Source organism: Crocodylus siamensis, chromosome 11 (assembly GCF_052110815.1).
Source record: "Crocodylus siamensis isolate JL-2025a chromosome 11, ASM5211081v1, whole genome shotgun sequence".
NCBI lineage: Eukaryota > Metazoa > Chordata > Crocodylia > Crocodylidae > Crocodylus > Crocodylus siamensis.
In genome coordinates this window covers 13,338,579-13,351,334 of record NC_143405.1, presented here as the reverse complement: position 1 = coordinate 13,351,334, position 12,756 = coordinate 13,338,579, and the positions used below count along the sequence as shown (strand labels likewise).

Sequence of the window (12,756 nt, the reverse complement as noted above, 5' to 3'; positions counted from 1 at the left end):
TTGCACTGATTGCAGAAACCTAGTGCAGCATGTGCATGTGCCCCAGCCTGTCCTGGTCTGGCTGTGCAGCAGGCATGCAGTGCACCTTTACCTGGAGGCACTACCATGCACCTGAAAGGCACGGACCCAAGTTGACCACAGTGGTTCACAAGCAGGGATGATGCCAAAGTTGTGGAGGGCTGGGCTGCTAGGGCTAAAAAGGTTGAGAATTGCTGGTTTAAACATAGTGTCAGCTACTCCAGAGTAGCAGTTTGTATGTGAGCTCTTGCCCTGTGTTAAATGTGGCTGACTTGCCCCTCTATGAAAGTGGGATAATCTACCTCACATATACTGCATGAAAAAAACATGCACGTGGGCAGGTACCACAGACACACTAAGTCCCCCCCGCCCCCGGCTTACTTTGGGCTTGCTTGCCATCTCCCAAGCCTAGTTTAAGCTGGAACAAGAGCATCCATTCAGCTGTTCACACTGGCCTAACTCAATCAGTTATAAATCATGCCTTTAATTAAAGCAGAGCAACACTGTATGCAGATGAGCCCTGCTGATATGTTATCTTCTAACACGCTCCTCACCCCCAGCTTCTTTGTGCCACCCCTGCCGATGGCTTGTTCAGAAAGGAAACCGCCTCCAGTTGGCATCCTCCTCTCCACACGATTACACAGCCAAGGGGCAGAAAGGTCAAGGATGGAGGAGGTTTCCAAGGTCCCATTTCCACTTGCTCTGTCCTCCTGCCTATGTCTACAGACGTCAGCTGTAGCACCCACCCACCGTCTCCTGGCTGATAACTATTGCATCTCCACCCCCACGGACTTTTTTCATTGCTATTATTTTCATATAGTTTTAATTCAGGTACCTTTAAAATGATTTTTCCTTTGTTTTCAACACCTGCTTAGAAACCTAAGAACAAACATTTAATTCCTTAACCATTGTAGCTATCTCCACTTCAGAAGCAATGCTTCCCTCCCCCAAACCCAGCTGTGTTTTGCAAGGAGCTAAAATTAACATTGCCATTTTTTTTCCCCCTTTATATCTCATTGCTTTTCCTGCCAGCCTAGCTGCACCTTTAAGCCATAGTCTCACAGTCTGAGAGGGCAGGGGAAATAAGAAGTTTCCACAAGGGTCAGGACCCCCCTTGTCTTTTCTTATAGCTGGATGAGTGAAAGGATCCTCCTTATTTTTCCCCTTAGTCTTGTTAGGTGGACAAATGGTATAAAATTGATCGAGAACCACTGCATTAGAAGGAGAGGCTTCAACCAGCTGCTGTCAAGAGAGAGAGCAGGGGAATGTTTATAGTTCCTGAAAAATAGTAGAGTATATGATTGTGCATGCAAAATGGTGAGCAGGGGGCGCAGAGACAACACATCCTGTCTAAAACAAGAATTAGGACAAATTTTAGAAAAAGGCAGGCATGTGTTTTACATCAGACTTTTCCACCAGAGAGGTAATATCTGGCATCTCAATGACTTGAGACCACCCTTTTAAAACCCAACAGAGATGGGACAACTCCCGCAACAGGGGAGAAGATTGATTCAACCGTCCAGCTCCGTCCTGGTGTGGGGAGCCGGTCACATACCCTGGACTAGATGAACTCAGTCGAGCTTGCACCGGCAGAGGATGTCGATGGCATCAAAACTCTAGGCACATTCCAATTACACAAATACTTTTTAAAATCAAACGACAGACTCGGAGTTTTCAGCAGATATTATCCAGCATAGCAACAACTTTCACCCCTGCTGGAAACATGACCTCATTCATTTTGGAACAAGAGTTTCATGCTGAACAATCAAACACAGGTCACGTGGCGTAACACTGCGGCGTGGTAACACCGCACAAGTCCCAACACAATTTGAGGGCTTGTAGGTGTACAATGAATTGTATTCATAGGATCCAGAATTGCTTGGCTGACCCCGGGGCAAGAAAAAAAAAATACGGATAAGTGGCGAGGAATACAGGCAAGTGACATTTGTGCAGGCAAGGAAGGGCTGGAAACCCATTACCAGTGGGGCAGCTATAGACCCAACTTTGTGATGCCAGAAGGGACATGCTCCACAAGAATCTGCCTATCTTGGGAAGAAAATGAACAAACTCATCTTTTCTACCCATAATTTCTACAATTCTGTTCACAGATCAGTGGTGGTCACACTGGCAGAGTTAATAAACTTCAGACAGGGGAAGGATAAAAAAAAAAGACAAAAAGAAAATACTATTGCAAGTCTCTATAAATAGAGGTTACAGGGTATGCATCATCATCCTTGAACGGGCAGCTATAACACACACTCTGGATCCTGTTTAACCAAAGAAAATCCTGAGAATAAAATAAAATATCAAAGGGGAGGAGAAGGAGGGGAAAGAAAAGCCACATTGCAAGCAACTGGTTCTAGGAGTGAGCAGTCTGGCAGTGCCCCAGCTGCTTTACCTCAGCATTTTATAAAGGCTCCTCTCCTGCATTTTTCCCCTGATGCCTGCAGGACCCTGTTCAATCACCTCACCACAGAGCAGGAAGGTCCATGCCAACAGGCTGTTTGAAGGCAAATGAAATCAGGACTTTGTAAAGTGTCTGCACAGAGCCTGGCAGAGGGGGGCCTGCTCCTGTCTGGAGCCTCTGGGGGTTGTCACAAGTGCCCATTGTTGTTATTAATCACAAACGCTCACAGACAATCTCCCGCATGTCTTTTGAAGAGGTGGGATAAAAAAAACTTGAATTTAGGGAAGCTTCAGAGAACGATAACAAACAATCCTGTTTTGAAAAATTCAGAGCAAATGAAAGGGAGCGTTTCCGGTTGGCATCAAGCATTCTTATAATTGGAGTTTGTTTGTTTTTTTTAATTGGTTCAATAAACATATCAATAAAATCTGGTTTTCTTTTCTCCCTTTTGCCTGGTTGTGATGTATCAATCATCCCTGTCCTGCAGGAGTGGTCAGACTCAAGTAAAACTTCAGGGTGGTTATACACGTGCTCCAGGAGTGGGGGGGAGTGGGCGTTTTAATTAGAGCGGCTCTCAGAGCCTCTCTAATTAAAGCACTGCAGCATCTCATGCATCATATTAGCCTCCCCTGCTTCAAAATGGTGGCGGGAGCGCTTTTATTTATGCTCTCAGGTTCCTGGACTTGCTAAAACTAGGCTCCAGCCTAGTTTCTACAGTTTTCCTTGGGGTGGAGCCTGAGAGGGACCAAAGATATCAGGTTCAAAGTGACAATAATAATAAAAATAGTAACAACAATAAAAATAAAAACAAAAACTCTAAGAGCTTTGGAAGAAACATAAACTCTCTTACTTCAGGATGCTGATGACTGGGGTCAGAAGAAACTTGCCCAGGATCCAGGTTATTTTGTAACTGCTTGCTACAAGGGCTCTCCATGCTTTGCCTCGACTCAAGTGATGGTGCAGGGGCACTGTCTGATGCAAGAGACTGACTGCCCTGAACCTCAGATCTGATCCACCTAGACAATTTTAGGATAGTGTTTGACTTACTTTCTTTCCCCTCCTCACTCCTAGTTACCCTGCTTTGCAAGATCCTAAAAAATTCCTTTCCTCCTCTGGCATTTGTACCATTCACAACTTTTTTGCAAGGTTAGGTCTCCACTTAGTCATCCCTTAGCCAAGCTAGACATATCTGGCTCTGTTAATCTGCTTTCATAAATCAAAGTGGGAAGCAGGGACGGAGGAACGATTCCCAGAAGCAGCTAGGATGATGATGAGTTTACAAGCACTGGGCTGAGGCATATTCCTATCTGCCTCTCAGCAAAACATCTCCTCCAGCTTACATGCCTTGGAGGTTGTGCCCAAGGACAGTCCCAATCCTGGCTTTTAAAAATGTGGGGCTCCCCTTCTCCACTGCCTTCATGAAGCAAGAAACCAGCAGGGTGACAAGAGCTGCTGGCCAGTGCGGTGGGGCTGTTCTCTCTGGCGACAACACGGCTTCCGCTTCACGCAGGGTAATGAATTGCCCTCTCTTCAGAAATGAATAAGATGTGGTTGGTGATGCAATGATCAATTTGCTCCATCATGTTAAGCTGTCCATTCATCACCGGCACCTGCTGTCAGGGGCTCAGGGCTGCTTTTATCGGCGCCGGCTGCTGCCATTATCGACAGAGCAATAGCCTTTGAAGGTAGCTCTCTGCGGCTCAAGGCTACCATTGATTAAAGGGGCTGATAAAGGACTCGCTTTATGCTAAACCATTCCCCCTCCCAGCAGAAACTGGTTTCTTACAGGATGGGTGACTGCCACAGAGCCCTCTTCCAATTTGGTGCCTGGGCTGTCCTTAAGGGAGGGGACACACTTCACAGAAGGGACCCACTAGGCAGATCTTCAATACAGAAGAGGAGAAGGGGCTTGGGAGTCGCTCTTGGCATCTCCTGTGACTCCATGTTGTAATAAGCACTACCATGAACATCTCTGGTCATTACAGGCTCTCTAATCAGCTGCGTCCATTCCATCCATCCATCATTGCCACGCGCCATCCAGTAACCCAGGCTCCGGCACGGCGCCCAGCCAATCTCGTTTCCTTGAAGTTCTGTAAGCAAGCAGGTGGTGCCGCGATGAATGAATTCCTTGGGCAGAACGGAGAAATACAGAACAGCATGCGTGAACTTGGAGAAAGAGAGAGAGAAACAGAAAGACTCTTGTATCGAATCAGGTGGCACTTGAGAAAAGCAGAAAACTCATTCTACATGAAATAGGAGTATGGGGCGGGGAGGGGATGGACTGATTTATAAGTCATTGGTTTAGAAGTGGGTCTTGGAATCGGTGTCTGATTTGCTGTGGTCCGGTGGAGAAGTAGCTGGGTCGAGAATCAAGAGATCTCATTTATCCCTCACTTCCCTGTGTGACCTTGGGAATGTCGCCTCCCTTTCTGTGCCTAGTTATACAGTCCTTGAGTAAGGTAAGGTATTTCAGCTTGACAGAATGGGGTCCTGGTCACTGACCTTCAATGCAATTTTGACTCCAAAACACCATAATCCCCTCTGAAAGAGAGGCTAGGCTCCTAATGCACTTAAGCGCTTCTGACCATGTTACTCTGACTAGCTCAAAGGTCGCATCACAAGACAAGTGCAGGGACAGAAACCCCTGGGGAATTGCGCTCAGAAGCCAATCTCGGCATTCAACTGCACGTTTCCCTGCAGCACTCACCTCTCGTACTGGGGCAGTTCAGAGACGGCAGACACAGCTTTTTTGGGGGGTTTTTTCTGTGCTGTTCTGCTGAAAAGCAAGAAGCATGTGCAGCAGCGAGAGAAGCGTGTGAGGGGGTGGAACCTGTTGATTGCATTTTGCCAAAGAATTCAGGCAGCAAAAGGGCTCGCTTGGGAGCAAAACGAAGATGAATCGACAGAGAGTTCAAGAGAATTCATTCTTCCGCTGAACACTTGCCTCTCCATCAGGACACCTCAAAGGCTTGTCAAGCAAAAGCAGGGCTTTTATTTGTTTCTATGGTTGCCATAACGATAAAGCTATAAGTCATGTCAGCTGGCAGCTGAGGTTCTGCTCCTCTGATTTATGTCTGCTCAGGCTAAATGATAAACTTTTCTTTGGAATCGGTGACAAAGCAGGAGTGCGTGAAACCTCCACTTTGAAGAGAGGAGCAGAGATGAAACTGTCAAACGCAGGTGAGCAGCACAGCCGTAAGTGAGAAAGGGTGTGTGTGTTACACTCACCAACATCCCTAAGCACAAACCCAATGAGATCAGTTCAGACCCCACCAGCCCCCTTCCATCCTTGGACCCCAAACCAGACTGTAACAAGGCCTTTAAGCATGGATGGCTTGGGGGTGAGGACTAGTCTTCGGTAAAACTGGGAAGATTTGTAGAAGCCGCCGAGACGGCATCAGCTATGCCATTTGTGGGCCAAGGTAGCTGGGCTTGGATAAAGGTGAAAGGCTCTATAGCCCATTCTCAATTGCTGTAACCATGCAGTTTCTGCTCACCCATGCCCAAAGCACAACCCATTCAACTACTCCTCTATGGTTTCATTGTTACATTTTCCACTTCTGCTACCGATCAGTGTGCAGCAGTCATCCATGCACACGGGTGTCTCAGGCACTGCGTGCCTTTATTGACCGGTGACTTGTTTAATAACTACAGCCAGGTGAATCTGATGCAGCAATGACACTGTTATAGAAAGCCCTTGCGCACAATATGCTTAAAGTTACCATCTAAGAGACAGAGTGAAATGATAACATATACTGAGAGGTATCCAGGTTGTAGCCATATTGGTCTCGAGGAAAAGGCAATCAGGACTCGTAGTAGAAATGATATCTTTTATTAGACCGACAGGATTTTTGCAAAAACATTTTTCAATTAAAGATTTTTTCTTGCAAAAATCTTGTTGGTCTAATAAAAGATATCATCTCTACTATGAGTCATGATTAACATATACCGAGAGGCACATAGAATGGAATACGTTTTGTAATTTGTAGGTTCATAGATTATAAGGCCACAAGTGACTGATATGGCAACCTAGTCAGGCCTCCTGCACAACACAGACCGCAGCACTTCTCTGAATTAACTCCTGATTACACTAGAGGATATATATTTTCCCTCTTACATTTCTAAAGCAGCTTCTCAAGGTCCACATTTGAACTCAGACCTGCAGAAGCAAGGCTGCTGACCTGCTTCACCAGAGACACTGCACGCAGTCAGCACCCGCAGCTGACCGCTGCCATGCCACTCAGCGGCACAGCACAAGAACAATATCGCCTCTGAACAACAGGGCGAAGCAGGAGCCAACACTTAACTGGACAGACACTGAAAGGGAGGTCTCTATCTGCCTTTTTCACAGTCTCAAGCAGCTTCATAAAAGCTAAAGGCCACCCTCAGACCCTTACCCTTTGAGTTCTAAAGACTTTGTATGCGTTTTTCTCTCCCTCAAAAGCAGGCTTTCTGCAATTTCCGTCCATTAAACTTTTTGGTGCATGTGACCCTTGGTCCAAAAGGTGACTGACTAATGAAAGTCTGAAGGAACATAGCATGCTTGTTATTAAGGACATGAAAGGAACACGGGCTGAATTGCTGCTACAACATTACACTACAGCGAACAGGAACCTCAGAGGGCTCAGATGGCTGCAACCGCTACAGATTTGCAGAATAAGATATGGGAACCCCTGGCACTGGGTCACGACAGTATTAGAGAGAATGCTTCGCCGCACAACCAACGGGAACTTCCACCATAGGGACATGACCGTATGACTCCCATTGCACTGCGGCTCTGCAAATAGGAACTTCCAGGTGCAGCGATACAATAACAATGCAGCTACTCCATTGCAGTGCCCGAGAGCCGGGTCATATATTGGAAGTCATTACTTCAGAATGACACCCCCGAGAGACAGTTGCATTATCTGTCCACCCATCCAGCTATAACATAGTCCAGATAGATAGAGTGAAGAGATCAGAAGAGGGTGTGTTTGATTATTTACTGCAAAACTGAACTTTCAAAGCAGCGTTTTGGTTACAAAAAAGCACCTCAAAACTTCCAGCACTGAGACAGGACAGAATCCGGCCTGCTGAACAGCAGGCACTATGGCATCGCCTATTCTCAGCATTGCAGCAAATGTCCGGTCCTGGAATCTGCCTGTCTATCTGCCTTTGAAACTTCAAGGGACCGAGCTATTTTGTATGAAGATTTCAAAACAGCAAAAAGGACATTCTGATTAAAGGAAAAGCATTAAGGATGCTACAGGCATACTTTTTAAGATGGCATTTCAAGAAATAGCGTCCCTTCTGCTTTGAGCTTCTATACTGGGGCAGGCAATTATTTTTGGTGGACGGCCACTTATTGAGTTTTAGCAAGCCCTTGAGGGCCACATGACAGGCAGCCAGGGGTAGATAAATATTAATTTTCTAAAAATTTGAGGTGCCCCACAGGCCAAACAGAATGGCCTGGAGGGCCACTCCCAGCCCACAGGCTGCATTTTGCCCACCCCTGTTCTATATGCACATATATTAATGGCAATGCCCTGATGTTTCCTGTTTTCTACATGTGATGCACTTTCTAGCTTTTTGAGGAATTAAATATTTATTCTAAGTCACTAGACTCTACATACAGAAAATCTTGGTGAAACTTTATAGCCTATGATACACAGGTGGCCAGACTTGCCGATCCGATGATCACCGTGGCCTTTATTTCTATGAAACAGCATACTGTTTGACTACCCTCCATCCGTTACGCTCAAAAGCCGGCAGCACTAAGCTATGACTGCCTTGGTTTTCATCCATCACAGGATAGCCAGGAACCTGAGCTGACAGCCTGATCCCCGCTTGAGAAGTGTTTAAGTTCTAATGCAGATATAATAGATGGTTTTTTGGCTTGCACTGTATCTGTGAAACCTTCCATAATTCAACATCAAATATTTATTATTACTTTTATTAAAGTTTTAATAATTTAGCACCTCCTGCATGTGAGATACAAGCTTGGTGAACTGCTCTCCCTTTATTCTACCTGGGTCACTCCAATATTTATATCTGAAATTCTAGATTCAAGTCTCATTTACCAGGGAGTAGGCGATGTTCTCAGTTTCAGAAGCCCCACGCCCACCCTCCTTGATGCTTATCCTTTCACCCCCTTGCCAGGAGCAAGTGATCCCAGGAACTTTCTATGAGGATCACTGTCAAAAGACAGTTACTGTAGCCAAGAGGAAAGTGAACTTAATAGACTTTGCCTTTATTAAGATAGCTTGAACTAAAATGCAGTGATGGGGGAGGGGGGTGACATATTCCTGGCTCGGTGGGGTGGGAGACATTAAAAATGCAGCAACACACTGACCCTTCCCCTTGCTTTCTAGCACCACACCGTGCTTTGCAAACAGAGTAACACTCGCTACAGTCCCATAGGTAGGAGGTGTAATATGCAGCTACTTGTTTTTGTTATGAAGGGAAGAGCCAAAGTTTAGTACCAAAAGCACTGAATGGCATCCTGGCTCTGCTGTAGACTTCTTGCATGATTTCGGTCAAGACGCTTAAACCTCCTCCCCAGAGTCCATGTCAATCGGTTAAATGTGGTTAATGCATTCTTGTCTCACAGAAAGCTTTGGGTGGGATAAAAAAAAAAAAAATCTATCCAGGGGATCTGAGCTCCATAGAGTTAAAGCACTTTAGATAGCACACATTGTACGGTTTACACTGGGGTGGCCAGGTAGACGAGAGGGAATAGGTGCAACTGATACACAGCAATCTGGAGCAGAATATTTCTAGTCCAAGAATACCCGCAACGCGTTGTGTGATGTATATATACCCTTGAAGCCCAACTACCATAATATCTTACAGCACAAATGAGAAAACTAACACACCAGGGGGAGAAGGAAAAGGGACAAATGCAAAACAGGGCATTGTTTTGTCCCCATATTTGGGATTTATGTTCAGTAAATGCCCAGCTATTATCCCTGGTAGCCAAATGGTAATGGCTACACCACAGCACGGGCATCTTGGAGGTGTCATGGTATAAGGTGAACTTTAGTTGGGGAAGGTAGTAGCTCTCCAGACAAGCCCAGGGAGGAGCACATGCAAAATACAAGGTGAGGAGAAAGCAGGTGCAAAACTGACTGTGAGGAAAAATGAGAGGGCTAGCACAGCACAGGGGGTAGGGGCACTGCAGAAAGATAATGGGACCCAGAAGTGCTGACGCCTAGCTGCTTCCTCCAAATGCTGCTCTCCTAAAGCTGACTTTGGGTCTAGCTTGCTGCTAACATAAAGGAAGATAGGAACTATACCAACAAACTTACTCATGCTATTGAGTGCAGAGAGAAAGAGACTCATTGGAGCTTACCACCCAAAGAGCAGTGTCGCATCAGAGACAAGGATACACAGGAGGCCCCACATTCAGGGGAAAGGGGAGCATGTATCTAGAACAGAAAGGCTAAATAGCCCAAAGTTGCCATACAGCAAAACTCAAATATTCTCTCAATCTCCGCCTGATTTCAGAAATGCCAGATGGCTGGGAGAAGGGGTATAAGGAGGGAGCTTGTGCTGTGAGAGGATATGTTAAACCTTCACATATTAGGAAAAGAAGGGGGTGTCCTGCACCTCTGCTACCCTGGTGCAGCTGATAGCCATCACAGCTCTGCTGCAGCATGGTAGCTGGGTCTCCCTGAAATCTAGCTTTACACCCAACTGTGCAGCAGGTACAGGGTGTACAAGTGACTTGCCTTTGGTAATGACTGTAAGGCAACCCCCTGCCCCAATACTTCCTACCCACTCACACTCTAGACCATACAAGCCTTCTCCACAAGCAGAGCTGCTTTTTCTTCTGCCTACACCCGTTGACACAGCTTCCAAATTAAACCCAGCACAAGCCAGATGGCACCTGGGGAAAAGAATAGCCCAAGTCAGGAAACCAAACAGAATCCACTGGGTTTTCAGAGAAACACCAGGGGAAAAAAGCAGCTCAAACAGAAGACCGGCAATGTGCTGAAGGCAGTGTATATGCATGTTTCTCTTCACCCTTCATTTCTGCCTGCAGCTAGTGCCTCCTGCTGTGAAAACCAAGAGAACTATTTCCTGGGTTCAGATCTGTTGACATTTACATAAGTGCTTCTAAAAGATAATCTCTTTGCCAAGCAACCAAGTATTCTTTCTGACATTGTTCCCTATACCCACCCTGGACCTTGCAGAGACTCCATTTTCCTGCTTGTATGCATTAGTGACATTTGCTAGTTACCTGAGCTGCTGACACTTCTGACCTCTTACTCTGCCTTGGTAATAGCATCGAATGCAAGCCACACCACCAGAAGCCAGGTGTGGATTGCTTTGAGGGCTCCACACAGGATCTGCATCAGTATAACTGGATTTAAAAACATGCCTTTAGGTAAGTCCAAGCAACTGTATGTGCAGAGCTGGCCTATGTTCCTCAAAACTAGACAATGGAACAGCTTCATATCTAGAAGCTGCATCAAACGTCTCTTTGCAGAGGTTTCCACTAGATTAACAACTGAAGTGGAGCTCTATCACTTCAAACATGAACAGAGACATGGGAGGAGGCAGGGGGGCATAGCAAATGTGATCTTCTTTGGGAACAGACTGATATAGGAGATGCCTTATGGCAGGTGAACATCCAGCACCTATGCAGATTCACTGCTGATCCCAAGCAACATGCTGAAAAATGACACTATAAAGTACACCAAGGAGCACTCAGCCTAGAAGAAAAGGAGCCCACCAAAAGGGTAGGACATCTCATCTTTTTCAGAGTTGTCTCCGTGAGAGAGATGCGTTTCCTACCTGACATCTGCTGGGTCTTCTGTCACCAGTACATCTGTCTTGCAGCTGGCAAGAGGATTGATGGAAAGCTCCACGGGTGGAACCACAAAGCTCTTACTGACCGGCAGCCAGAGCCCCTGACCCAAACTATAAGTGGACCTAAAAGGAAGACAAGAGTGTAGCATAAAACCAGGAAATACACAGCAAATGCTAGGCCTTTCTTCAGTATCTGACTGTCTGGTAGTTACAGCACCAGGGGCTGTTTGATGGCATCATGGGATGTACTACAAAGCCTCTGGGCCTCTCCCTTCAGAAAGCCAAGCACTGGGAAATGAGACAGGAATAGAAAAGAGGAGGGGTAAGGGAGGAACGGCAGACAGAGCACAATTTGTGAACTGTCTGCATTTAACCCACAGAGAGGAAAACACCAGGACGTTTCTGTTCATGCGTCCTTCTGTGCTGATTCCTGAGGATGGGGACCACAGGAGAGAAGGGGCCTTGCTATCCGTCAAGAGATCAGCAAGCAGCAGTACAAGATGGTGCCAGGAGCTACCGATCACAAAGCCTATCACAACGGTACCCAAACAGGCACTTCCCCCCCCAGCCACGCACACCGACACATCGTTCAATATACCTGAGTATTTTCTCTGGCGCTTGCTCTCCTGTGACTAAGTCATAGCCCCTTTCAAGTGTTGTGTAGGGCCAAGGCCTGAGAAACAAAGAGGGAGAGTAGGTCAGTCAGCAAGGAAAGGCAAAACACTGAGGGTCAAAGGCACCAGTGGTGCCCAGAGCTGGGTTTACACCTTACTATGCATGTTAGCAATATCTACAATAATGTGCAAGGAGGAGATCAAGGGAGAAGAGCACAGCTCCAGCTTTTCTATCTGAAATTTGGTAGGTTTTCTCCCCACTCACCCTTCACTGTGTCCCCAATCACTACGCACACACAGATGTCGATGCACTGGGTCAGGGGCATAGCCTTCATGGCAGCTGCACTCTCCTGAAAGGGAAACGAGAGAGAGAGATTAAACTTCTGTCTGCAGGGAACACGTGAGGAATCCCTGTGTAGGACTTCTGCAGCCTGCCATCCATGCCCCTGCTTATCCACAGATGCCAATACTAATAGTCCTCACACTGCTTCCTCCCATGCGTTCGCAGTGGGATCCAAAACAGCTTCAGACTGTTCCTTCATCTTAGGGTGATGAGCTTGAGAAAGGTAAAGAGACGCAATAAGCTTATGAAGGGGATTATACGATGCAACACTTGTGATACCAGGGCACTGGACTCAATGAACCATTCCCTCCCAGTTCTCTGTTCCTGTGACTCTCTGCAGCTTTCTCTGACTTTCAGCTAGCCCCCTCCACCTTTTATAAAAGATTACCCCTCTGCCTGGTCCTGCCTTAAGTGCAGCTACATTGCACTTCAGGCAGGACACACAGGAACAAGGAAGAGATTAAAGGAGACTGAATACTTTTGGGGCCGATTCTTCTGTTAGAGACAGACCATCCAGTCAGCACGAAGTTCTGCGCCTCGGTACCTCCCACGGCTCCATACAGGACCCCCAGGAAGCAAGG

The 12,756-nt window shown here is 46.5% G+C and overlaps 1 protein-coding gene across 2 annotated transcripts in view; it reads right to left on the bottom strand.

The window, feature by feature from the left end:
• ASTN2 (astrotactin 2) overlaps window positions 1-12,756 on the bottom strand; it is a 598,062-nt gene that overhangs the window by 314,734 nt on the left and 270,572 nt on the right. For both annotated transcript variants that reach the window (XM_090021411.1, XM_090021412.1), the window contains 3 exons: window positions 12,098-12,182; window positions 11,817-11,891; window positions 11,204-11,341 (listed from right to left, as the gene is read on the bottom strand). In XM_090021411.1, coding sequence (XP_089877537.1) covers window positions 11,204-11,341; window positions 11,817-11,891; window positions 12,098-12,182 — 298 coding nt within the window. The remainder of the gene's footprint in view (window positions 1-11,203; window positions 11,342-11,816; window positions 11,892-12,097; window positions 12,183-12,756) is intronic.